At 41.9% G+C, this 24813-nt stretch overlaps 1 protein-coding gene across 1 annotated transcript in view; it reads right to left on the reverse strand.

Moving 5' to 3' along the window:
• The window catches only part of PXYLP1 (2-phosphoxylose phosphatase 1), a 47008-nt gene extending 22565 nt beyond the window's left edge, over positions 1–24443 (reverse strand). Inside the window, exons 1-2 of the mRNA XM_079315071.1 lie at positions 24276–24443; positions 9934–10065 (exon numbers count right to left, since the gene is read on the reverse strand). Of these exons, the coding sequence (XP_079171197.1) occupies positions 9934–10012 (79 nt within the window). The 5' untranslated portion in view covers positions 10013–10065; positions 24276–24443. The remainder of the gene's footprint in view (positions 1–9933; positions 10066–24275) is intronic.
• Positions 24444–24813: the final 370 nt, after the last annotated feature.

Here is a 24813-nt window from a genome sequence, read left to right on the forward strand (position 1 = left end):
ACAACATGACTGAAAAAAGATGCTTGGCAGATTTCACACATGAACTGAACACCAACATAACAGCCAAGAAAATTCAGCATAGAAGAAGACAGGGCAAAAAGTATTTCCTCAGGAATACAGGCTACAAATCCTCAGGTTTCAGTGATCCTTTCATCTACAGCAGCTGGGCATGATACAAAATTATACCCCATAAAGCAGAGTTCAAGAGCTGCTCCTGTTTTGTTGCCCAGCTATCTGTTGCTGACACGCGCTCTCTACAGCCCTATGAGTGCTCCTTGCACACAGGGCAAGCATACACTGCTCGTTTCTATCATCCCACATGCCTCTTTTCCTTAGGGTTCTACCCAGACTCAAAATGGGGAGACTCAGTCTCTCCAGACTCAAACCACAATAACCAGAATGCCCTTTGATATTCAAGTCAATTGTCATTAGGATGTGTAATAGAGCATAGAGTTGTTGAAACAGGAATCTCAAAACACACAGGAAAAAAAAGAAAAGCGACTTAAAATCACACAAGTATTGTTCCCCGGTGTTAAAACACCAAGGCAGCAGCTTTTGGGCTGCAACAAACTACATCAGCTCAGTGGTAAAGGCACCTTCTGGTCACCTTCCTTCCTGCCCTGCAGCATCTCTGCCACACACCTGGGAGGCAGAGACCCAAGCAGTGCCAGCCCACGGGCAGGAACACCACCGTGTCTGCCCAGGCACAGGGCAAAACTGCTTCATATGTTAATGTCATCAGCCACACACAATCCACAGACATCTGGCACTTCTCTAGAGCACTGTCCTTCCAAGATAAAAAGCCTTACAAATTCAAATCAATATTTTCACTACTGCATTAAATTAGCACTTTTCTGTTTCACATCTAATCCCAACTGCTTTCTGTCCACAAACTGACCTGCTCAGGGAAGTGATCTCAACACCATATGCCACTGCTTACCCAAGCCAAGCCAGCTCACTTGTTTGTCCTTGTCAACACCAGGGCAAGGCACAGAAAGCTGCCATGGATTTGCCAGCAGCAAATCTCAAAACAACACTTGTAATACAGTAGAAGCTGACAGATTTTTGTGCTGGGGAAGCCTTCCATGACAGTCATTTATCTCAGGAATTCAGAACAGTGCTCTCTGGATCAGAGAATTATTGGTATCCTTGGGACTCTTGCCATAAAACAGCTTAGGGGAAGACAGTGAATCTTATTTCTTGTCTTCATTCAGCATTAATGTGCACAGTTGGTAAACCCAAAATTACACCACATATGTTTCCAGCTCTTTTAATCCAACAATCCCATGAAGTAATGGAGATCACTTACATTTTACAAGACTTCATATTTCACTGCAGCAAGTCCACAAAAGCCCCAGTCTTTTATATACAAACTACTTAGACCCTGCCTCATTTAAAATAAACCACAGTGGCATCTAATATGTACAATCATTGCTTTTCACTCAGAGAGTGAGCTTTGAAAAGCTAAAAGGGAACTCATTTTGGGAACAGAGATTACTCCTACTAGAAAAGACAAAAGAAAATAAAAAACTGCCTGTAGGCATTAAAATCTTTAAAATCAGCACAGTTTGAGACACTTTATTAATCACAGAAACTCCACATGCCCAAGAACACACAATAAATTTTTCAAAAACCTTCACAGTCAAGTGTCGAGACACTTTGGATTAATTCAGCCACTGTATCATTTCAGCAATGAGATCCCAGCAAAAGCACAGATAAAAGAACAAAACTGCCTGGAAGACAACTCGCAAGAGAAAAATTAAAAGGACTAAGAAGAAACATAAACAACTGCATTAAGCATATTAAGCATCTCTCTTTCAGATACACACAGTGGAACCAGCAAATCCATAAAACCCCAATGGTTTTCAACTCAATTTGCAGCAGTATAGTGGGGATTAAGGCAAGCACAAAAGCACAGCTCAGAGAAACAAATCTATTATCAAACATGAAGTTTAAATAGCCCTCCATGTTTTTCAGAAGACTGCACATGGCCTTGAAATAGGGAAAATACAACTGCATTATACCCAGTGACACTAAGGTAGTTTTCCTGGTTCTGTCCTGTTGAAACTCTCCTCACTGAACGAGGAGAGAAGGGAAATTTGGGTCAGAACATTCTCTGATGAAGATGCAGAACCCAAATCTCAAACAAAGGACAAACAAATCATTGAAGTATGATGAACTCATTTGCAACTAATAGATAACATTGTCCTAAAAGCTCTGGTAAAAGTAAAGTAAGAGAGATAAAGCTAATAAAAGTGTGAATGATTGTGAATTCTCAGAAAGCTTTTCAAAAATCAGAGTGTCAGCAGAATATTAACAAAAGGCTCCTACTTAAAGAGTGACAAGGCTCTGCTTCCCTTCTCAGCTGAAGACATCCAGGTTTTGTTTTGATGCCATCATCTCTGTAACATGAGAAATACAGAAGTACAAGGGAAGGCAGCCCTGTATCAAGGGGATGAGCAAGGGGGAGCTGAGAAGTTGCTTATGGCAAGATCAAACCTTCAGGGATTAAAACCACTGCTCAGTGCCCAGTCAGCCCCAAGAGGAACACCCAGCAGGGAGGGCAGGAGCAGAGACAGGTGAGCAAAGCCCAGAGCCCATCTCCCAGAGCAGCCAGGGCTGGGGGAACGGGCCCTACACTGCCATTGCTATCCTGAAAACCCCAAACAAGAGCTAAATGCCAATCCCACACAGAGGGGCCATGCTCTTGTGAGAATTGAGGCTTTATGTGGTGTAGGTTTCACCTGTGTGAGCTAACCCTGACTCACTATTTACACAGAATGTAACAGCTGCACATTAGAAACAATATTCTCTCTCCTCTATTTCTAAAAAAAAAAATAGGGTGAATATCCAAATTTAAAAACAATGGTTCAGTTGTTAAAACACACCTTAGCCTAGTACACAAGTAACATATGGAAAAATCCTAGGAATAATTTTACTGGATTTAAAGACAGACATGCCATCTAAAACATGCCTGCAGTGACCTGCAAGGCAGCCTGACTTGGCTTTCAAGAGCTGTGAAAAAGGAAGAGCAGAGAATTGGTTCAATGACAAAAACAGAATTTGTTAACATATAAATAAATCAATCACCTGATCTATTGCCACAGAATCAACTGTGCAATAGCCTTCAAATGTGTTTTAACACTTCATATTAATTCTGCAAAAAACATAGTCCAACTAACCACCATGGATGAAGTCAGAATATACATTTAAATAAGAATTATAATGTTCTGTAGCCTGACAAGTAACTTCTGTTGGTCAAATCCTGTCTCAAGTGATATAACCTGACCTATATATAAAGCAACTATTTTGAAATGATTGCTCTATTTTTGTAGCACAAAGTAAGACTGTCCCATAGCATCATTCTCAAGCGTTCATCATGTCTCCATTCCCTTCATAGGTTCATTCTGTGGACTAATGCATTATAGCACCACTTTTGAAAAATCACAGGAAAGTTATTTAAAATTCCAGTTACAACATAAAAAGGACCTTTAACAAAAATCTCTGTATTTACAGTTATTATTCTTCATTGGCTGCTAAAATGTACAAAGCCTTGGATGTATTATTTGTGGGTCGTTTTTCCCTTTAATCTTAAATTCAGATTAAATTAGCACTTCTGAAAAACAGAACCCAGAGAGACTTCTCGTGAGTGGAAAATCTGCCATGCTTATGAGCTTGAAGGCAAAATTCATGAAGGGAGATATCTGCTCTCCTTTTAATCTTGTATGCTGGTAACACATGACAAAAACAAGTTCTCTACATCAAGAATTCTAAAGCTGTGGCTTTTTAAATATAGTTACTTATATACACCAGCAAAATGCAAAACCCACCCAAGCAGCCCGTGCCATGGGGAGGATCTCAGGCTAAACCCTAAACACCTCAGTGTTGCATAGGATGCCCACAATGGCCTCATAAGAGCTGCTGGAAAAGCTCAAGCCAGTGAAATAAAACTCTACTGCTTTTCTGTGTGGAAAATCCAGATTTCTGTTTCCTGTGACTCATCTTTAAAACCAAAACCTCCAGTGCGAAATCAAATGACAGAAAGTAGAGGGAAATTTTTACTGGAACAGCAAAATGTCACTTCCAGACATGCTGGTACACCAACACCCAAGCATGACCCATCATAACAGAGAAAGGTCTAAAAACTCCAAAAAACCCATAAAACAGCTCTCCACACTTTACAGGAACCAGCATCCTGCTGGAGCACTGGCCAACATCCTAAAAAGCAGTGGTAGTCACCAAAATCCTTTTTTATCAAAAGGCAAGCCTAAGCCACTGATGAAAGTATCAAAGTATGCAGGAAAACGAACTCCAAACCAGAAGAGAAGCTCCAGGGGTGAGAGCTGCCCAAGAGCCAGGGCCTTTAGAAGGACAGTCTGGAATTTACATCATCCTCAGGGTTATAAAAAGCATCCCTGTATAAAGGATTCTCCACTATCATTTTAGTTCTCTTCTCTTGACTCTTTCTTTTTCTTTAGGCTTTCAGTAAGTAGAAAAAAAAAAAACAAACCTAAAAAACAAAGTAAAACAAAGTAAAACAAAAGTATTTACTTAATGGAAAAAATTAATTTATATTCCTTTGATTACACAGTAAAAAAATCACTGTCAAGCAAATTTTACAGAGTGTACACATGGCATCCTAACAGATAGCTTTTAAATTGCCTTTGCATTTGTTTTATTCAAGGAAATTCATGGACTAATTTTTGAAAGATCCTGAGGACTTTCACCTTGAGGCTTCTGCTGCCAGTCACAGATGTTTCCAATGTAGTGAAAGGCCTGTGTTTGCCCAGTAATTGGCTCCTCAGGTACCAATCTCTGGAGGAAAAAGAAAGTTGCTCCTCAGGCCTACCTGTAAACTCCTGTTCCTGAGCTGACCTAAGGGCTAATCCAATGCAATTAACACTAGCAGGGTCCTAAATTCTGTCTTATCTCCTTAGGTTGAGGCTGCAGGGCCACAGCTGGATTGTGACACATCCTTTGGATGCAGGTGGACTGCCATCCTCTGTCCCTGAACTGCAGGAACTGCTCCCAGACACTGCATTTACCTTCCCTTGGCACTGCTCTATAGGCATGTTATACAGCACAGAACAGGAATAAAGATCTCAGCCACTGCAACCTCTTCTTCTGGCAAAAAAGAATGAAGCATCCCTACATATATTCTCTGTCTGTACAGAAGGAAACTGCCCATTTTTAGTTAACAGCATTGCAGATAATTTACAGAGACAAAAATACAGCCCACAGTCTAGCACAGGTCATTTTTCTATTCTGCAGTTTTTCTGACAAAGTGAAACACTGAAAACTTTAGATAAAAACAACATAATTACATTTTAGAACAGCCTTAGCTGACAAGTCTATCAAAATCAGCTCTCCTTTTGTCTCTTATGCTGAAGTTTTAAATAGTTTTACAACCATGAACATTTACATAAACAAAGAAGAGAAAAATGAAAACGTGTGGAATGACAAACACTGTAAGAAAAATACTTCTCCACTCTTTTCTGTAGATCTGGCCCCAAACATAAAACAAGAGGGAAACAATGACAATCCCTAATAAAACTTTAATCTGCGAGTCACATTTGGTTTGGAAGTCAACCAGTTTCCCTATCCAATGGGTTTCCCAAACAAAAACGTTCCATTGATATAATTATCCATTAGAGACAGAGTATTTTTCTAGTCAGCAGAGGAACTTTTTCATGTTAACTTTTAATACTGTCATTTTCCTATTTAAAAATTCAAACGTACAAAATCCAGTGGGATTTGCCATTCAAGAGAGGTTCCCTCTATTGCTGATTGCTCCAGGTTTAACTCTGCACAATGCATTAAGAGCCAAACTGAACTTGAAGGCACATCTGGCCCCAGCCTTTTGCTTCCAAGTCCAGGCCACACAATTATATTAAAGATGCCTAGAACTGTTAAGGCTTGTATGTTTTCAGCAAGTAAAAACTCCTTGTTAAAAGTCTTCTTCGTGCATGCTAAAAATGCCAAATCTGGCAAAACTATGAATAGGCATTAAAATATTCTAGTAAATTTTCACGTGTGTCTCAAATGCATTTCTCCCATCATTCACCAGATATGTTCAGAAAAAAAAGAAAAACCCATGACATTCTTTATCTCAATAAAACACAGAGCTTGAAAACAGTAGAGGACTTCCTGAAGAAAGTTCCCTTACCCTACTGCTCCTTGTGAAATTCCCAGGAAAACAGCCCCATGGGCAAAGATCACCCACAGACCCTGTGCCTTTTGCTCCTGTTCAAGGACATAAAGAGCAGAACCAGCCAAGAGCCCCACTGTCCAAAATGTAGGACCTTGGAAGGAAGGAGTGTGTCTTACAGCATCCACAGCATCATATCACCTTGAAGAATGACTATTACAGTTTAAAAATAGTCTCCAGCTGTGCAGCAATCTGCTTACATGTCTCCTTCTACCCAAGATAAGGAGATGAAGAAGATGCAGCTGGCATTTGATGCAGCCAGCCAAGCCAGCACACATGTGACAGACACTGCCTGCTCCAAGAGCTGCCTGCCAGACCCCTGGGACAGAGCTCAGAGGGCAGCTTCTGACCTGGTCCATTCCATCCACTGAAACTACTGGTGGGAGAGAATACTTCCAGCCCTCAGAGCTGTTGAGAGAGACTTTGGAGGAAATTTTCTCCTGTTTTACCCTGTGAGTTGAACTGTGAATATCCATGTAAAGCACCAGCCTTGTGGTGAAAACACAGGAAAGCAGACTACAGAACTCAGAAACCACAAGTGAAGAGAAAGGGACCAAGAACAACCAAACATCACAACAGGGCACAGAGTTTTCTTTCAATCCTGGGTCCATCCCCAGCCTACCAACAATGAAGATTCTGAGGTCCTGTACTGGTTGGTTTCCCCAAAGTTTTTCTCCTCACGTCTAAACTTAAGTTGTGACATCTATTAGCTCTGAAACAATTGCCTCAGGAGTTTGTCTTACAACTTACTGGGACTGCTGACACAAGCACCCATAACCTCCACTTCATCGTGGCTGCAGAAATCACTGCTCATAAAGCAGTTCCAGGTCCTTCCCAGCACAGTATATTAAAGTAAACCAGCATCCTTTTCTGTTTGAAGCATGAGCCAGACTGTGACCTTGCCAGCCATCCCAGTGTGGGCTGTTTGTAATATTGAGTGAGAACCTATAGAAAATCAGCTGAGCTTGGCCTTTACTACTCCCTTTGCTTCAAAGTCAGCTACAACTCACAAGTCTGGCTTCAAATGCTACAGTTCCACATGTGGAGAAGAGGGACAAAATATCAAACATTTACAGGAGTTTTGCTCTGCTCTAAAGCAGAAGTTTGAAAAAGGAAGATATGTACCACTTGTATAATTTTACATTTAGTGTTACTGTTTTGCTTTTATAAACAAATTTATCACAGAAAGGAACAGACATTTGCAACATTCCATGCTTAGAAAAGCAGTAGCATATTTTTAAATTACCAGCCCTCCTCCACAAAGCTGTGCACTGCTTGCTAATAGAGATTCACAACCTCACAACAGGATAAAACATTCATTTCCACTCCAAATGCTCCAGGAGGTACCTCCCTTCCAGCAAAACAAAATAAATCAGTGGCTTGGGCATTTTCCTGTGTCTAAACGTATAAACACTCATTTGCATTCCATTAAATCATATTATCATAGAGTTATTTAGGTTGGAAAAAACCTCTAAAATCAACACCAACCATTAATCCAGCACCACTGTGTTCATCACTAAACCATGAACCCAAATGCCACATCTACCAGTCTTTGAAATCCCTCCAGGGATGGTGGCTCACTGCCCTGAGCAGCCTGTTCCAATCCCAACCACCCTTTTGGTGAAGGCTTTTTTCCTAACACCCAATATAAACCTCCCCTGGCACAACTTGAGATTATTTCCTCTTGTCCTATCACTTGTTACCTGGGAGAAGAGACTGATCCCCACCTTGTACAATGTCTTTTTGTATAGCTGTAGAGAGTGTTAAAATCCCCCCTGAGCCCCCTTTTCTCCAGGCTAAACACTCCCAGCTCCCTCAGCCACCCCTCATCCCATCTGTGCTCCTGACCCTGCACCAGCTCCACTAATTCTTCCAGACCTCAGCACCATTCTTGTCATGAGGGGCCCGTAGCAGGATGCTCTGCCTAAGTGGAGGGTAAAATTGCTCAAATTTTATCCTATTTGCAAGTAAGTTGTAACTGTTGGATGGAAAAGGAAGAGTTCATGCTACTTTTGAGGGTGAAGAATGTGGAGAATAGCCGGACTCACCAAACCCAAAGTGCAACATTCTGAGGGTGTGAAAAATAGCATTTCCTGACAGAAGCAGCAATGATGAGGATGTAACAAAGTTCTTGATAAAGAAAGCAACAAGTGATAGCACTGGTAACTCATCTGAAGCTGCTGAGCTGTAGGCTGCTCAGCTGGCACAGCTCACCTAGAAGCACAAGGTGATCTAAGAGAGTTTTGTTTTTGCTGTGGAAATGGTCTTTGCTCCAAGTCTGGACTAATTGCTCTATATCCTGAAGCTGGTAGAAGTTGAAGTATCAGGCTACCTGAATGTCTTGGTTCCCAGTGGACTGCAGTTCTCATTATGCAAAGGTTTCTTTATCAGTGTTGGTATTGGCACTGAGCTCCATGGGGCTGCCTGCTGCAGCTTATGTGCTTTTTAAAGCACCACTCAAACATCCTTATCTCTAGCAGAAATGTTATGTTCTAATTAAGTAGAAAATAATTTTATCTTCAGATGAAATGTGATTCACTCTCCTAAATGCCTACCTCCTCATCTCTAAATAAAACTCATTTTAGTTAACAATTCAGTTTCATGTTTCAGCTGCAGCTCCTCTAGGATCTTCACCCTATGCACAATTCATAACCAACCCTACAACACGAAGGGCAAAACAAGCTGTAATCACACCCCCTGGCTTGTGCCCAGAGGAGGCTGAAGAAGCAATTTAGAGCCACAGATCCCTTTATTACATGCTGATGAGTTCAGGCACACAAACATAACAGCAGAAAACTACCAAGTTTCTTTCAGCTTCTCTACCCCCCTTTTTTAAGTTGTCTGCCATGTGCAAAAGCCACATTCTAATTCTAATATGATCTTTTGGGTTTTGGCACTAGGCAGAAAAAAGCATAGTGTAAATGACCCAGAAGGACTGTGCTCATTAAAACACAATGAAAGATGACAACAACAACAAAGAAAGTTACCCTATCCTATGGACATGAACTTTTACTTGTCTTCTAACAGCATCTCACTACATTGCTGTGCATTAGTGCAGATCACATTGTCACAAAACATGGCTTTATCTGGGAAATGTTCTCTCCTGAAGCAGGGGATAATCAGGCACAGGGCACAGTGCTCATCTGTCACCTGCACTGCCCTGCCTTCAGCACCACATCCTGCTCAGTCATCAGCATGTGAGGGCCCCCTGCTCTGACCCGTGATAAATTCATCCGAAGCACAACACAATTTATCTGTTCTTAAACAAACCAACCATTCCTGATGAACATTCCAACTGTGTGAAGTTTCCTGATGTGAGGGTACAAATCAGGAGAAGTTCAGCACTCAAACCTCTCACAGCAGTTTCCTCAATCCCATCTGGTCTGATGCAATGTAAAATAAGAATTGCAGCAGCTTTCACTCCAATGTGGTTTGTCTGCTTTCATGGAAGGATTCAATCACATTTAATTATTTAACTGCACTACAAAATGCAGAGTTGTTTTAAATAAAACAGCCTGATTTGAACTCTCTAGATCACATAGATTCCTCCACAGCACACAAAACTATATTTCTTACTTTTTTGGAAAACAAACAAACAAAAAACCCCAAAACAAACCCCAAGTATTTCAATAAAGAAAAAGTGCTTAAACGACATGAAATTATGACCATTTTTAAACACACCTATAGACCACTATATGTGGAAAACAAAGCATGAGGACACTTACAGAATTGCAGACTGAGGCTCAAAAAGGCTAATAAGGCTGCCAAGGCCAGCAAGAACAGAAAACGGTTTCGGAAAAGCATTATTATTCACTCTGCTTGCTCTTCATGGTTTCATCTTCAGATATCTGTGGTTCCTGCAAACAACAAAACAGTGGCAAACATATATTTCAGATGTGGAAAAATCAGTTATTCTTTAAAGGCAAGCACATCAGGCAGCTCAAATTGGCAACAATAAAATGGAGAAGTTGCCTTCACCCAACAGTAGGATTAACCATATTTCCACAACAAAACTTTCAGGTAAATAAAAATTATTTCCATTTTCCATAAAATTAAGCTTGCTCCTGCTAACGTAGCATTAATACTCACATTCACAATTCTTAAGATAATAAAGAGTAAGAAAAGCTGTCAATAGCATTACACAGTAAACAAAAAAGTAATAAATCCTCAGCAGTCGTTACTCATAGCAAAAATAAAAATACAAAAACCCAAGCCCACTCCTGAAAACATCCAAACACACTCTCCCCTGCAAAATGAAATTCTGAAGAGTACAGAATTTGCTGAAGAGCCCTGTTTTCACAGATGTACGTTTTCCTGTGGAAAACTGCTCTATATAAGGGATGAGAGGGAGTTGCTCTCCCCCCCCTACATGCCTTTTTTTCTTTTTTAAACAACCAGCTGCTCTTATGTGCAAGAGATGCTTCTTCCTAGCACTGACAGTGTGTTGCAGGAAATTGGTTAGTCTTGAAAGAAATCTTCTGAGATTCCCAGATCCTTTGAACTGAGTTCTGTTTATGACAGAACATTCAAATCTGTTGACAGAATGTAACTTTTTCCCCTTCACCATTTCTTTTTGCCCCAGAACTTATTCCCCAGAGACAGAGGCCTCTCTTTATTTTTCCTGCTTTTGAAAATGACAGGTCTTACATACACATGTAATTAATATATATTTGCTTACCAAAACTCTTCTGGACTCCAAAAACTAAGATTTTAATCTCTGAGTGCTGATAAAATCATAACCTCAAATTTCTGATATTTTCTACACTGCCTCCTTCACCCCCCAGTTAATTTTCTTACTAGTATTTGAAGAAGTCTCAGGAATCACTGAAATTATTTTATCCACTGAAATTGGTTTTGAAAAGAGTTGTGTGGTTTCAGTAAGTGAAATCCATTATACACATACATTTTGCAGGACTGAGGTCTTTCCATCTCATTTTACTTGGACAACTACCTTTCCAGCTTCTGGAAACTGTGCAAAAAGGGAAAGATCTGGAGATTCTGAGAAGCAAGAAACCAGAGTCATTAAAGTCCTTTTCCCAAATGCCAACAGCACCTTAAAAGGTATGTGCAAGCAGTAATAAAAATAAAGTAAAAAGAGAGGGAAAGGGAAAGTTGGAAGGAACAATTTTTAACAGTTTTCAATTTTTAAAAAATCACAGCTCATCCTGGAACATCCTAGCAAAAGGCAAGCTGAAGCAAAACTGAATTACACCACTGCAACTCAACAAAGCTGTGAAGGATAGAAGGTAAAAGGATTAGTGTATGCCAAACACCAGTAGAGAATAAAGCAGTTCAACCAAACAGATGGGACAACAGAAGGAACCACAGGAAAAAGCAAAAAATAGATTTAGCAGGGAGAAGAAGGTAAAATCTCAGGAACAAGAGGTCTTGTGCACAGTCTATACAGATTAATACTGTTGTTGCATAAAATAAAGTTGCCACAAAAAAAAAAATTAAAGACTGAAAAAATAGGAGATCTTACATGCTTCATATTAGCAAAATGTTTTTGTGAGTAAGCTTAATGAGCTTAAAGCTTTAATTGCAAGATCAGAGGCTTTAAAACACTGAGTGTGAAAGGCATCATCCAAGAAATTACAAAGTGGAAAGATTTTGCTTTTGAATACACTTTGGCTTGCTAGCAAATTAAAAGTTGCTCTGTTACAACTTATGAGGAATAGGAACAGCTCCTGCTGAGATGCTGTTAATTAAAAGCCTGTCAACACAATTTGCCATCAGCTCCTCTGTGGCAAGAAGCTGCAGGCAGTCAGGTGAAGCTGAGTCCTGGAGCCTCTGCTCCTCCAGGCTGGCACACAAGGTGCTCCCAGGGCAGAGCTGCACTTGGCCAGCACATGGCAAGTGAAGGCACTTAACAATACACTAAGTATTGTGAGCACTCACTGAAGCGAGCAGTGGTAAAAAAGATAAAACAAAGCCTGGAGGGGGGAGAAATGAAAGCAAACCAACCTTATCTTCCCACAAAACTATTCTTACATGCAGATGAAACAAAACGGCAAACCACAGAGCAAAACACATCAAGGGTGCTCAGGACAGACTATCACAGAGCAAGAGCACTGCAGAGCATCCACTGCCAACCTGACATTTAGGCACTGCTGATCTTTCTCTCTTTGTCCTGGCCCAGCCTCAACATCCTCACACATGAGCTCACAAAGGGCAATTCCATCAGAAGCTGGCAGCACCACCTCGCTGGGCTGCAGGAACTGGACCAAGGAAGCATTTAAACTGCTTTGGAAGGGGTGTGAGCATCACACCGAGGTGCAACTCAGTGCCAGGAGCAGCAGCCTCTGCCATGTGCCCAAAATGCAGTGATTGATGCTCCACTCTGAGACAGGGAGGCTTAGACTGGATATCAGGAAAAACTTCTTTTTTCAGAAGAAAGGGCTGTCAAGCACCGGAACAGGCTGCCCAAGGCAGTGGTGGAGGCACTATCCCTGGAGGGATTTAACAGACCTGTGGATGTGGTGGTGATCAGGGACAGGTTTTGGTGGTGGGTTTGGCAGTGCTGGGGGAATATGATTGGACTTGACCTTTCCCAACTTAAACAATTCCATAACTCTGTTTCTATGAATGTAGTACTTGATAAAGATGACCTATACAGCTCCAAACATTTCAGTCACACTAATTTTAAATACGACACACTTGAAACAGTTTAGAAATTCATAAGGACGGTCATTAATAAAGCATCCTGCATTGAAATGCAGGTAAGTGAAAGACTACTTCTCAGTCACCTTTTGCTGCATACCTATCTACATACCTATCCACAGAATCTAACTTTCCCTTTTGAACATGATCCAAAATCTCAACTCTTCAAAACATGCCAGAATGACTCACAGCATTCAGAGCACTCTCAGTACTTACCTAATCTCACACAAGTGCTGGTGTAAGGTGTTATTGCATGCTTACACAAAGGTAAAAGCACCCTTATGGTTGAAGGCCAGGCCAGGGAGTCAGGAAAAATTAGTAACTACCTAGAAATGCTGGGAGAGAGGCAGCCCAAGCGAGGCACAAAGCTGGAGCAGAGCAGCTGGCAGCACTAACCTACATTCTGCTCAGCACTGGAGGGTGTCACACAGAACCTCCTTCTGGCAGCACCAGCTCCTCAGCAAACCACAGACAAGGCATTTCTTGACTGGCTAAACTTCTTTTCTTTAAGTCAGGCCCTGAAAATAACTTTACATCAATGCTTTCAAAGCACTTGTGAGATTAGATGTGACACTAAGCCAGCACTGCCAAACTCTTGTGCCAATTGACTGCTGTTGATACATCCTCTAAATCACCAGCATCCATCTATAATGCAAACCTACTCTCCAGCATAAAGTGAAAGCACAGAATTACACTGACTCACCATGACAGCTTAAATGAATTTACTTGATTAAAACAGCATGTCTCCATAAATAATCAATAGTACTCTTCAAAGTCTGCCTCAATAACATTACTCTATTTATCTGATGTACTGCATGAAAATGACATTGTCTACTAAAACACAAGCGAGCAAAAGTGATCACAACAAAAAAATAGCAAAGACAAATGGAGACTTTGCCCTAAAAGGAAGGCAGTGGTCAGTCTGTACTTAACTATGTACCAAAGACAGAGAAAAGTATATTTTGGAGCAAGCTTATAGAGTGTAGGAGGGAGAACAAAAAGCCCAAAGACAACATAAGGTTGGAGATTTGGAGTAACATTCATAGGTAGTTTTAGAAAAGGTCACAGAATAACACAGGGACCCAATTATTAGTCTGGTATCTCTACGCAGCATAAGAAATTTTAACTATTACTACTTTTTTATATATCTTTTGTTTTTCATCTGCATCTGTAGCCTCATTTTCTGACAAAGCCTGTTTTGAAGGCATCTGAAATGAAGGTGACAGTTACTGATACAATTATAATGAAAAGTTCTGCCTTGACTTTCACTCTAACTCGTGATGCTCCACCAACCACTCCCCAGCCATTGGGCACCAGCCTACCAGGCACATTTTTCATCTACTCACAAGTCCAGCCCCCAGACAACTTCAGACAGTGAGTTCATACTCTTGAATTAGCAACTACAGAAAACAGTTGTGTCAGCAAATGGCACAGTCAAACCTCCTCTTTGGCACTTGAAGCAATTTGCATTTTTTTCTCCAGGAATGCAAAATAGTGGCTGGGATTTTCTGGTCATGGCCAAATTGACCAGTGCTATAAAGATCCGTGGCAAGAACCAGAACAGAGTGGAAATGGGAACATGCAGCAGAATCAATTCCCTGGTCAGCATGACCTGCTTAGTTACTGATGCTTGTAATTGCCACGGTGAGAAAACCCTCACAAAACCCCTGCAGCCATTGCAGCAGCAGCAATTTAAATTTGACATACGATCCCTGTAACACTGAGGGTGCATTTTGCACAGCATCACAAAGTAACACAGTATCTGTGACACTGTTCAGCACAATTTTCCATTTTCCCACTGGAAAAAAAAAAAGAAACATACTCTTTTTTATTTTTTTTTTTTTAATAACATTTAAGAAAAATAGGTCACAACACTTGGCGCAAATAAATACATTTCTAAAAAGAATAAAACCAGCTCATCATTGAAAATATTAAATAAAACCTGCTCAGCTGGCCTGGAGACCTCACTGTCATAACCATAACTCGACCAGTCCAAGCCATTGAAGGAACAGAAGCAAACCTCTCTGTGAAGAAGGCACTGAGAGATACAAATGCAAACAATGGATGCCAGCTAATCCCAGACGAGCATGGATGCAGGCAGCTGCTGGCCAGTGAGCTGACTGATAACAAAATTGTAGCCAAACAAATGCAAGGTTTCTTGAAAACCTTATAAAAGCAGGCTGTAAACAATAAAATTTGCCATTACCCATGAACCTTGGAGTGTCATGTAGTGCTGGTCTCTACTGCAGCAGTGTTATTTGTGTTAGCCTACCCACCCCATAAGTGAAGCTTAAGTCAGTGACCACAGGACACTCAAAACTCAACTGAAAGTACAAATAGGTCAGCAGCCTCATGAAACAGAAACAAAAAACCACAAGAAAACCCCCAACACCTAAGTGAAGATAAAAACACATAATAAAAAAAGGCCACATGTACCACTCCACAAGTAAGGAAACAAGTATGGAAACAGCAAGAAGCAGTGGCTGTCCAAAAGGCTACTTGTTAATAAGAAAAACTAATAGTTACTTACAAGATTATTTTATTTTTTAATAACTTAACATTTTACCAACAAGTATCTGATTATAAAAGAAAAACAACCAAGATGCTGAAGTCTGTGCAGCAGATTTACCTCTGAATTTGGTAGCCCAGACACTGACAAGTGCTGAGCACACAGAAGTGATGAAGGGACATCAGCCAGGGTGCCAAAGATAAATCCACTGCTCTCAAAATACAAGGTTCCCTTGACTCCAAAATCTGAGCTTTTAAACCTCAAGGTGCACAAGCAGACAAACTGGTGAACATTTTAAACACCTCTGTCTCCTAAGCAGCTTTCAAAGTTTGAGCAGGACTCTAGTAAAGTTTTAACTGGAAATGCTGGAAAAGCCACCTTCAGCTTACATCCTTCAGAGGGCTGTTTCCTTCTTTTCAGTTCTGTCCTACCATTAGGAGCTGCCTTCTTTCAGATACCAGATGCTATGAGATCTGAGCAGAACAAATGTTTGCATAGTTTAGGTTTGCATTTGATTTTGCCAGTCTAAGTCTTTTAGAATGTATTTGTTTTATTGAACTTAGAACCTATGAATCTCCTGAAATTGGGCAATAAACACAGTCATGCAGAGACACCTATGTTCCAGTTTTGTGCATTAATGTTATAGTTAATGCAGTGCAACATTAGAACACTACAACTATCCTCTGTGAGTTTCACAGCATTGGAAGTTGACATTCTGCAGACAAAAATCTCTGTTTCTGGAATTTCTTAAATCAATTTTCTGATGAAATGATGCCCATGTTATCATGAACAAATAAAATTGAGGAGGGGAAAAAGCATGGGAACTGTTATAAAAGCTTTAAAAGATCAGGAAGTGTTGGATTTTAATTGTTTTTTTCACCCTTGCACAGCAAACCATTTAGGTGTATCAGCTTACCTCCCTGTACTCTGACCACTAATCACCTTGCAAGAAAACACCTCTAAAACCAAATGCTTCTGAAAACTCAAACAAGTACTTTTGGAAGAAATACCATAATTGTAAGTTGTAAATATCCTTACAAACACTTAAAAGCCCCAAAAAGTGGGGTTTTTTGAAGACCAAGTACAATAATTTCTGACATGAAGTCACTAAACAGGATCAGTACTGCAGTTTCTATACAATCAATGGTTCCTAGATCTATTAGTCAGAAAAATATAAGTAAGTAGATGAACTAATTTAGAGATGAAGAAAACCACAGTTTCAAAATATAAGGTACTATTAATATCTGATTCTTTGGGGATGAAGTAATTGGCCTAGAACACTCTTTTCCTTCTCCATGCCCTCTGCTATCCTAAAATCATCAGAATATGTGACAGAAGTTGTCAGCAGCTGTAATTCAAATACTACTTCCACATCCTGCACATCCTTTCATTAAAAATAAATAAATAAACCACTATAAATTTAGTGTCCTTTTCTCCCAGAACTTTCCCCTTAGAGACTCAGCTTGGAGACAGCTTACTGCCTTCATGCCCAGGCTCTGGCAGCACCCTGACAGCAAAAGCTTCCCTGGTCTATTTACACAGAATATCTACTGTTCCCATCAGCCAGGACACAGGGATGACATGCCCCTGCCTGGAGGAACTAACAAAAGTCTAAATTAGCTCTGACAGTAAACAAAGAGAAAAAGCACGGCTGTACATAGAAACAATCATGGAATGTTTATTCCAAGCTGTCTGCAGACCCCTTTATGTTCCACTTTCTCACAGATTTAGACAGCTGTTTAGACCAGAGGACAAAACAGTGCTCAGCAGCAGAATTCACACTTGCCAGCTCACACATTCTCTCCCTTTTGACTCTTTCAGCCACTGATGCCATGTATCACCTGACTCTGGGGGCTCAGAGCCCAGGTAGGAACCTCCACGCCTGAGTTCTGCTCCACACCACGGGAAACACACAGGGAAAGCTCCAGAGGAACCCACAGAACTCCTTCAGCACAATGTCTGTCTGGCATGATCAGCACTCTCTAAGGGCTCAGAGTGCAGCACAACCCCTGCAGATGGATCTGGGCTTGAATCTGAAGCTGCATTTTGGACAAAACATGATACAGCATGGACTGCTTCCCTCAAACCACAGAGAAGCTTCACTGCTGTGTTACAGCTTACAAATAAAATACAATCTACAATAAAATCTGTCAAATTACAAAGCTTTCAACAGAGTTCAAGTAACAATGGATCACAAGCCATTCCCCTTTTTAAAAAGTCAGACTTCATGGTATATCCAAATCTTAAGTATTGAAGAGATCACTGCAGTTCCTTTGCTAGCTTAAAACCTCTTATTTTCATACTCCTTTTATGAAGTTATGAAATTAAAGTCTCCATGCTTTGGCTTTTGGTTTTCCAACTATGACTTGCCAGGTCTCATGTGGTTTACTCATTTGAACAGCAAATGTATGAGAACATGACTTTTTAAGTCAATACCAACCCATCAGTCCAGCAAATCACTTTGGAGGCTCTGCTTGAACCAAATTCTAATACCCAGGAAAATCTGTCACAAGCCCAACTCTCTGTTATCTACTTCAGCAATGTCCCCATACTCTTACTCCTTTTCCTATGCAATAATAGGTCATACAAGATCCTGAACTCCAGAGAAAGTTAAAAAAAAAAAAAAACAAAAAACAACAAAGGAAGTTCTTTTACTTCCTTAAAGGAAACTGAGTAACTCTTTTCTAACAGTATTATGAAACTTGAAGGAAACCTTATGATTTTGATGGCTCCAGGCCAGAACTAAATATTAACTGGCAGCAAAACCATTCTAGAACACAGAGATAATTAAATAATTCTTAAAAAACAGCACCAGAATGTAATTATTTTAAACTTACAATTTTAAAACTATATACCATATGCTCATAACTATAAGGACAGATCATAATCACCCCCAGATCACAGACAGTGGCTGATCAGATAACATTACAGCTCCAAAAAGCAAAGCAGTCAACTTGCTTGAATTGTTAAATGATTTTTGGGATTTGTTTTAAAGTTAAGGTTATACTTTTTACAGTTTTAATTGTTTGAACTCCATCTCCTGCTATAACACTCCCCTGTGCATGTGCTTTCTCTGAGCAGGAATCTGCCTCCCTCTGCCCCAGGGGTTGTGTCCTGAGGCAAATACCTTCTGCTGGCACCAACTCTCAAAGTAAACATTGCAGGGATGCACTCAAAGCTAGTTGTGATCAACCAGGGAAGTCAAGTTGAATAAACACATCAATGAAGAAAGCTCATAAACAGAGGAAAATGCTTATTTTCCCACAGAGAATCAAATTTATCCCATGCAATTTTCAAGATGATGTCAGTATTAAGGACAGTATTAGATTAGATTTGGATTTCAGAATGTGATCTGAGTTCCCAAATCTGTACTACTTTTAATTCCAAATGACCTTATACTGGGTCAGTTTATACCCCACCTCACACATACATATTCTACTGGAGAAGTGACACACCCAGTCCTCACACAGGTTGATTTGCTCACAGTATCCAAACTGAATGGATTTGGGGGGATTTTATCTCTTCAGCCCACTCACCATCCCATCTTGTATCCCATCTTCATTCCTCACCCTCTGGAAAACTGTCAGAATTTGAACCGAGTGCCCCAGCCATTCCCCTACAACTGTCAGCTCACCCTAAAATGCACCATTTTACATCTGCTGATTTGGCCACTACTGAGAGCTTTTCAGATAGTAAAACATTATTTTACTGAATTAGCTTAATTATAGATTATAGAACAATGGCAGTGCAACAACCTGATAAGTGTTTGTGCAAGAGGGATGGAAGGGATGACAATGATTTCATTACCCATTTCTACTCTATCCTATCCTTGTGCTCAAGCTGTATTTTCACCCTCATCCCAAGAGATTTTTCTTCTGCCTGTAGCCCTGCATAAGATCTCTTCCATCCTATTTTTATATATCAGGTCACCCAAAACTTCCATATTCAACCACGTCCATAAAATCTCAAGGATTCAAAATTACAGGGCAGATACACACTTCTGTTCCAAATGGAAAACTTGTGCTTCTCCACACATTCTACTATTACCCATTGCAGCTCATATTGGAGAGGGGAAAAAAAAGATTAAACATACTTTATTCAGCAGTTTTGTCATCTTCCTGCAATCTAACCCCAGAATGGTTATTATACAGATGCATTAGCACAGAGTCAGCATTTTCTGCTGCACTTTCCTCCCCACAACATTCTGCACAACTGCCAACTTGCCTGGCTGCTAGAACACTGAATGGGGAATAACACAGGAAACATACTGGGAAAACTGTCATGTTGCTGGCAAAAGGGCATGCCTGGCTTTTCCCTGGATCCTCATGGCAGCAGCACAAGCTAACCACTAGGAACACATCACCTTACAGATAGAGACAGCTGAACACAGGTGCATGCAGGAGAGTTATTGCTTCAAAAGGAAAAATAAAAATAGGTTTAGATAAACAGCACTGACATTAAACATCATGTCCCAGCACTTCCTTGGAAAGGCCCTTTGGCTACAGTTTTGTTGCTTTAGTTGCTTAGCTGGTTTTACATTTTATCAGCCCACAGAAGCTCCACAGCAAGGTACCCAAAGGTCTTCAGAGAGAGAAACACAAGCCTGTGTTCAGACTCAGGAACAATCAACAAACCGACATCACAACCACAGATGCAGGGAAGGTGAATAAAGCATGAGACACACACAGCAAAATGCAAGAACCAGTGCCAGCATTACTTTGTCCTTTTAAACAATGATTAACCACAGAGGGTACCAGCTGTCTGCAGGGTCCTCTATCAGCCACTGCCAGCATTAGGAAGGCACAGTACAGCATCTTCCACTACACAAGTAACTGTGACATTTGTTATTGCAGACACTGACACAAAGCTGTGGTGTCTATTTTTATATTTTCACAACGGAAACCATGAATGTGACAATACTGGGGGGAAACTGACTTCATTCTTGGTTCATGTTAAAGTTTTAGGTGGCTGTAGAAAATGTGAATGGATCAGCTGAAAAACAGCCACTGATCAGTATTTCCAGACAGCCGTTCTGAAAGTGTTCACCATGTGGCACAAACAAATAAGCCTAATTATTTCAGCTTCCAAAAATCAGTTACTTTTAAAAAATATGCCAGCTGTCTAGTTTTTCAAAACCCAGTTTACTTCTCTAATCAATGTGAAATAACCTGTCAATCATGCTCTGAATCCTCTGCCTGTCATCAAAACCATTTAGTGCCTAATCACACACTTACCATCTACCTTTGTAGCCCTCCTGGCAAATGTTTCTATTATCAGCTTGCACAATGCAAAAAAAAAAAAAAAAAGCTCTTTCTTGCTGCTTAGGATGAACTATTACATTGATGATTCAGGCATTATATTTTTTTTAAAAGAATCATAAATGCCATTTGTCACAGTACACCTTCCCACTCTTATATTTCTTCACTGAACAAGAAAATGCCTTACCCAGCTGTAATCAGAGAACATCTAATATTTTCAAGACAAACAAGAGCATGAATTTTGAATTCTAACCTAAACCAAATGGCACAAAACAAGCCATATGGGCAAACCTCACGTGCTCCTACACTGACATAAGTCAAGATTCATGTATTCTCCCCTACAAATTTTAGACAATAAAATTTCCCAAATTCTTCTTCCCTAAATAGCGTGCAAAGCTAAACGCTTGCTTCAGGGACTCACTTTGGGATTCACCAAAGTGCAGCCTGATTTTAACAGAATATGAAGCATGTCACAGTTTGTACAGCATTCCTGGTATTGTCCTGAAAACTGCTACAGAAACCTTCAGTCGTCATCTCACACAGCTTTATGACCAACTGCTTCCAATTCTGTTTCTGTGTAATTTCTGCCATACACTGGCCTGCATTTCCATTCCCTGTTACAGAAAGCATTTTCAAAACCATTTCAAAGAAAATAAGAAAATACGCATTTTGAAGTACAATATTTTATCAGCACTGCAATATGTTAATACAAGTCCATAGAATTACCATGACACTCAAACGCATGCAAGTAAAAATCTTGCATGAAATCTACGTTTAAGTCTCCTCCCAGGCATTTGACATTTTTTCCCTTTTTGCTGCAAAATTTAAGTTTTCCTTTTTGCAGATAATTTATCACCCAAGCCAGAGTTTTTTAAATGCACCTTTCTGAATGTGAATCAATGCATCACTCACTTACTGCCTCTCTCAGAGAATCAAGATCAAAGGCTATGTTCAAACACTTCCCAAGTGTGATGCACTGCTGGGACAGTTTTGACCCAAACTGCACTCTTTGTCCAACATTTGGACCACTAAGGTTCTTTTTAAGGAGCTCTTTTCTCACCCTTGAGGCTGCTGTCTGGCAACATTTGTGTGTGTGCTGCTCCAGTGACTGTCAGCATAGCTGGGCTGCCACAGCACCTTTTCCTGCACATTATTGGTAACTACCAGAAACTCCCAAAACTTCCTTGTATTCCCTGTTACAAACTCCATCTTTTTTAGTCTTCTCATACCTCTTTCACCAAATTATTCTCTTAACAGCCAAAGCAATAGCTTGTATTTGTGCACTGCCAAGCTCCTTGAGAGAGCACCTTCACCCTTTTGGTAGAGGCAGGCTTAAGGACTTTACCCTCTTGAACAATTAAAGTACCATCACCTCCTCTGTAGCATTCATCATAAATTATAAATCTAAAGCATATGTTAGTAGGTGGCTTAACATTTAATTCTTATGCTCATGTGATGTATGCTTGTGAAAAACACAAATCTCACAGTGGTTTTCCACTTAATTAATTGCCAACATGCTATTGCTGGTCAAAAGATAAAATTGTGAGGAGATGATGAGAATATACAACTAGAACAGACCATAAATCCAGATAAAAGCCACCACATGAATCCACCATTCATTTTTTGGGCAATAACATGCAGGCACACTTAAGACACTAAGCCTTTATATGTAAATTATTTTTTCATTTTAATATTTGCAACTTCATCAGAAAAAGCATCCAAAAAATTTAACTAAACTCCAGTTTCAAAGGTCTCCTATAAGATTGTGAAAATAAAAAAAAAGATGTACATAAGAAATCTCACAGGACACTTCAAGTTTCATTTGTCTAATGGGTATGGTAAGTGTGTAAAAACATACACTCCCTTGTAAAACCACTGTAGGAAGCACACTTCATGGGGAATAGTGATTTTGCACACCATGAAGCATTGCTTTTTGTGTTTCTTCACTCCAAGATGCCCATGACTAAAACTAGACAAAAAGAAAGCTCAGAAGACAAAAGAAAGCTGTTAGAGACAATCCCAATGATGAAAATGAAACAATTTAAGTAAATGCCTGCAGCCTAACCCAAGGCACAGCTCTACACAGGTAGAGACACAGCCTCAGTTACACCAAAGCCACTTTACAGTTCTGTTGCTGTCAGACCTTGCTGTGACACCCTGCTATCCCCCAGTGCTTCCACTGCCCCAGAACAGGGAGCTTGTTCAGTATGGATTCAATCCTATAAAAAGTAGTATTTCAGCACTACTGAGTTTACATAACATACTCAAGATACTACAATTAAAAGCCATTAGAGAAAGAAACATAAGTGTTTTAAGCATATGCACTACTTGTAGTTACCTTTTTGAGAAGATTAAAATTAAGCAGCTTTTGCTTTTCATCTCACTCACACCCTCCCACTACAAATTCTGTCTAAACTAATCCTCCTTCTAGAGACGTCAAAACAGGCCATAAGTATTACAGCTACTTACTGCCAAATTGTGCTGGTCTAATATCCCATTACTATTGTAATACTGGCACAATAACTTATTATATGTGACAGCTTTTGCAGTTAGTCAAAGATAGAGCCACTTACTCAGTATTGGTTTTTTTGCACCACATAAAAATATCTTTTTAAAATTTGTAGAAGAGAAAAATTAAGATCTGTACTCAGATGCTCATCTGAGACTATGATGCCAGACAAAATAAAAGGCTTATGAAATCATTACACATGCTTTTCATACCCTGTCATTTCCACTGTCAAAGACTTTAGGGAAAGTGATCAGTCCAGAAATTCAGGTTACAGTGTTTACAAATGCATTGTTTACCCCTTGCTTCCCGGTATTTTAAAACGCACTTTCACAGAGTTTTGTTCCATGTTTTTTTTTAAGGGCCACACCGCACGAAAGCCAAGACAATGTCCATCTCAGGACACACTTCCAACGACAAGTCTGCGCTTGCCAAAACGTTCAGGGCTATTTTTCGAGAACCTGCAGCACAGAAATACACCAAGTCTGTTCAAGGCGCTAAAAGTATCTAGGTCAAGCACGTGCGATGAAAAGGATGCTATGGGACACGCTAACGACACGAGGCATCAGGAAACAGGTGAATTCACGAAGTTCCTCCGCTCCGGCCACGGAGTATCCGCAACAATGGATGCCAAGTCCCGGGAGCGGCGCAGCGCGGCAGCTCCAGCCCCGCCGGAGCCGAGCCGGGCACACGCGGGGCTCCGGGCACGGGGCTCGCAGGGAAGGAGCCCGTGCCAGCCCTGCCCTGCACCGCTGACACACGCGGCTCGCACACGCCGCTCCGGCCCGCGGTCCCGTCCGGCGGCAGCGCTGACCCGCCCCGAGCCCCCGCCCGCCAGGCCGGGCCGGCCGAGGCTCCGCGCCCGCAGCGCTCCCGCCGCCCCGCTCGGGCCGCACCCCCGCTGCCCCCGGGCGTCGGCAGCGCCCGCCCGCCTGCTCCGCCGAGCCCCGGCCGGGGGAGCGCAGCACGGCGGACACGGCACACAGGCGAGCCGGGGCACAGGCGAGCCGGGGCACAGGCGAGCCGGGGCACAGGCGAGCCGGGGCACCGGCCGCAGCGCTCCCCAGCGGCGCGCCCCAGGCACTGTCCCACCTGCCCGGCGGGGGCCCAGCCTCGCCCGCAGCCACCCCTTACCTGGCTAGCCGCGCCCGGCGCCTCCTCCCGGGCCCGGAGCTGGAGCCGCTGCCGCTGTCTGCTGCCGGGCCGGAGCTGCAGCCGCCGGAGCCGCCACGCCACGGCCGCGGCTCCGCGCCCGCCGAGCGCCCGGCCCGCCCGAGCGCCGCCCCCCGGCCACGCCGCCCGCCCGCGCCCCCTGCCGGCCGCCGCCACCGCCGCCCCGCCGAGCCCGGGACCGGAGCGGGGACGGGACGGGACGGGACGGGACGGGACGGGACGGGACGGGACGGTCCCACAGCCGACGTGGGACGGGGCGCCCGCTGCCGCACACGCCCGCCAAGGAGCCGGGCAGTGTCAGCCCTCTGAAGCCGCCTTCGTTCACAGCCACAGTGCGGAGAGCAGCGTGGGGCTCCGGGACCAGCGGCGGGCACCCAGCCCGAGTTCCCCACGCCCCTGCCCTGTTTTTCAACTTCCCGCTGGTTTTAGCTTGCAGTGTTGGAGTGGATGGCTGTCAGCTCCCCGGAGACGCCGCACGAGCATCTCCCGCAGCTGGGCG

This window comes from Erithacus rubecula, assembly GCF_903797595.1.
Source record: "Erithacus rubecula genome assembly, chromosome: 11".
Classification (NCBI taxonomy): domain Eukaryota; kingdom Metazoa; phylum Chordata; class Aves; order Passeriformes; family Muscicapidae; genus Erithacus; species Erithacus rubecula.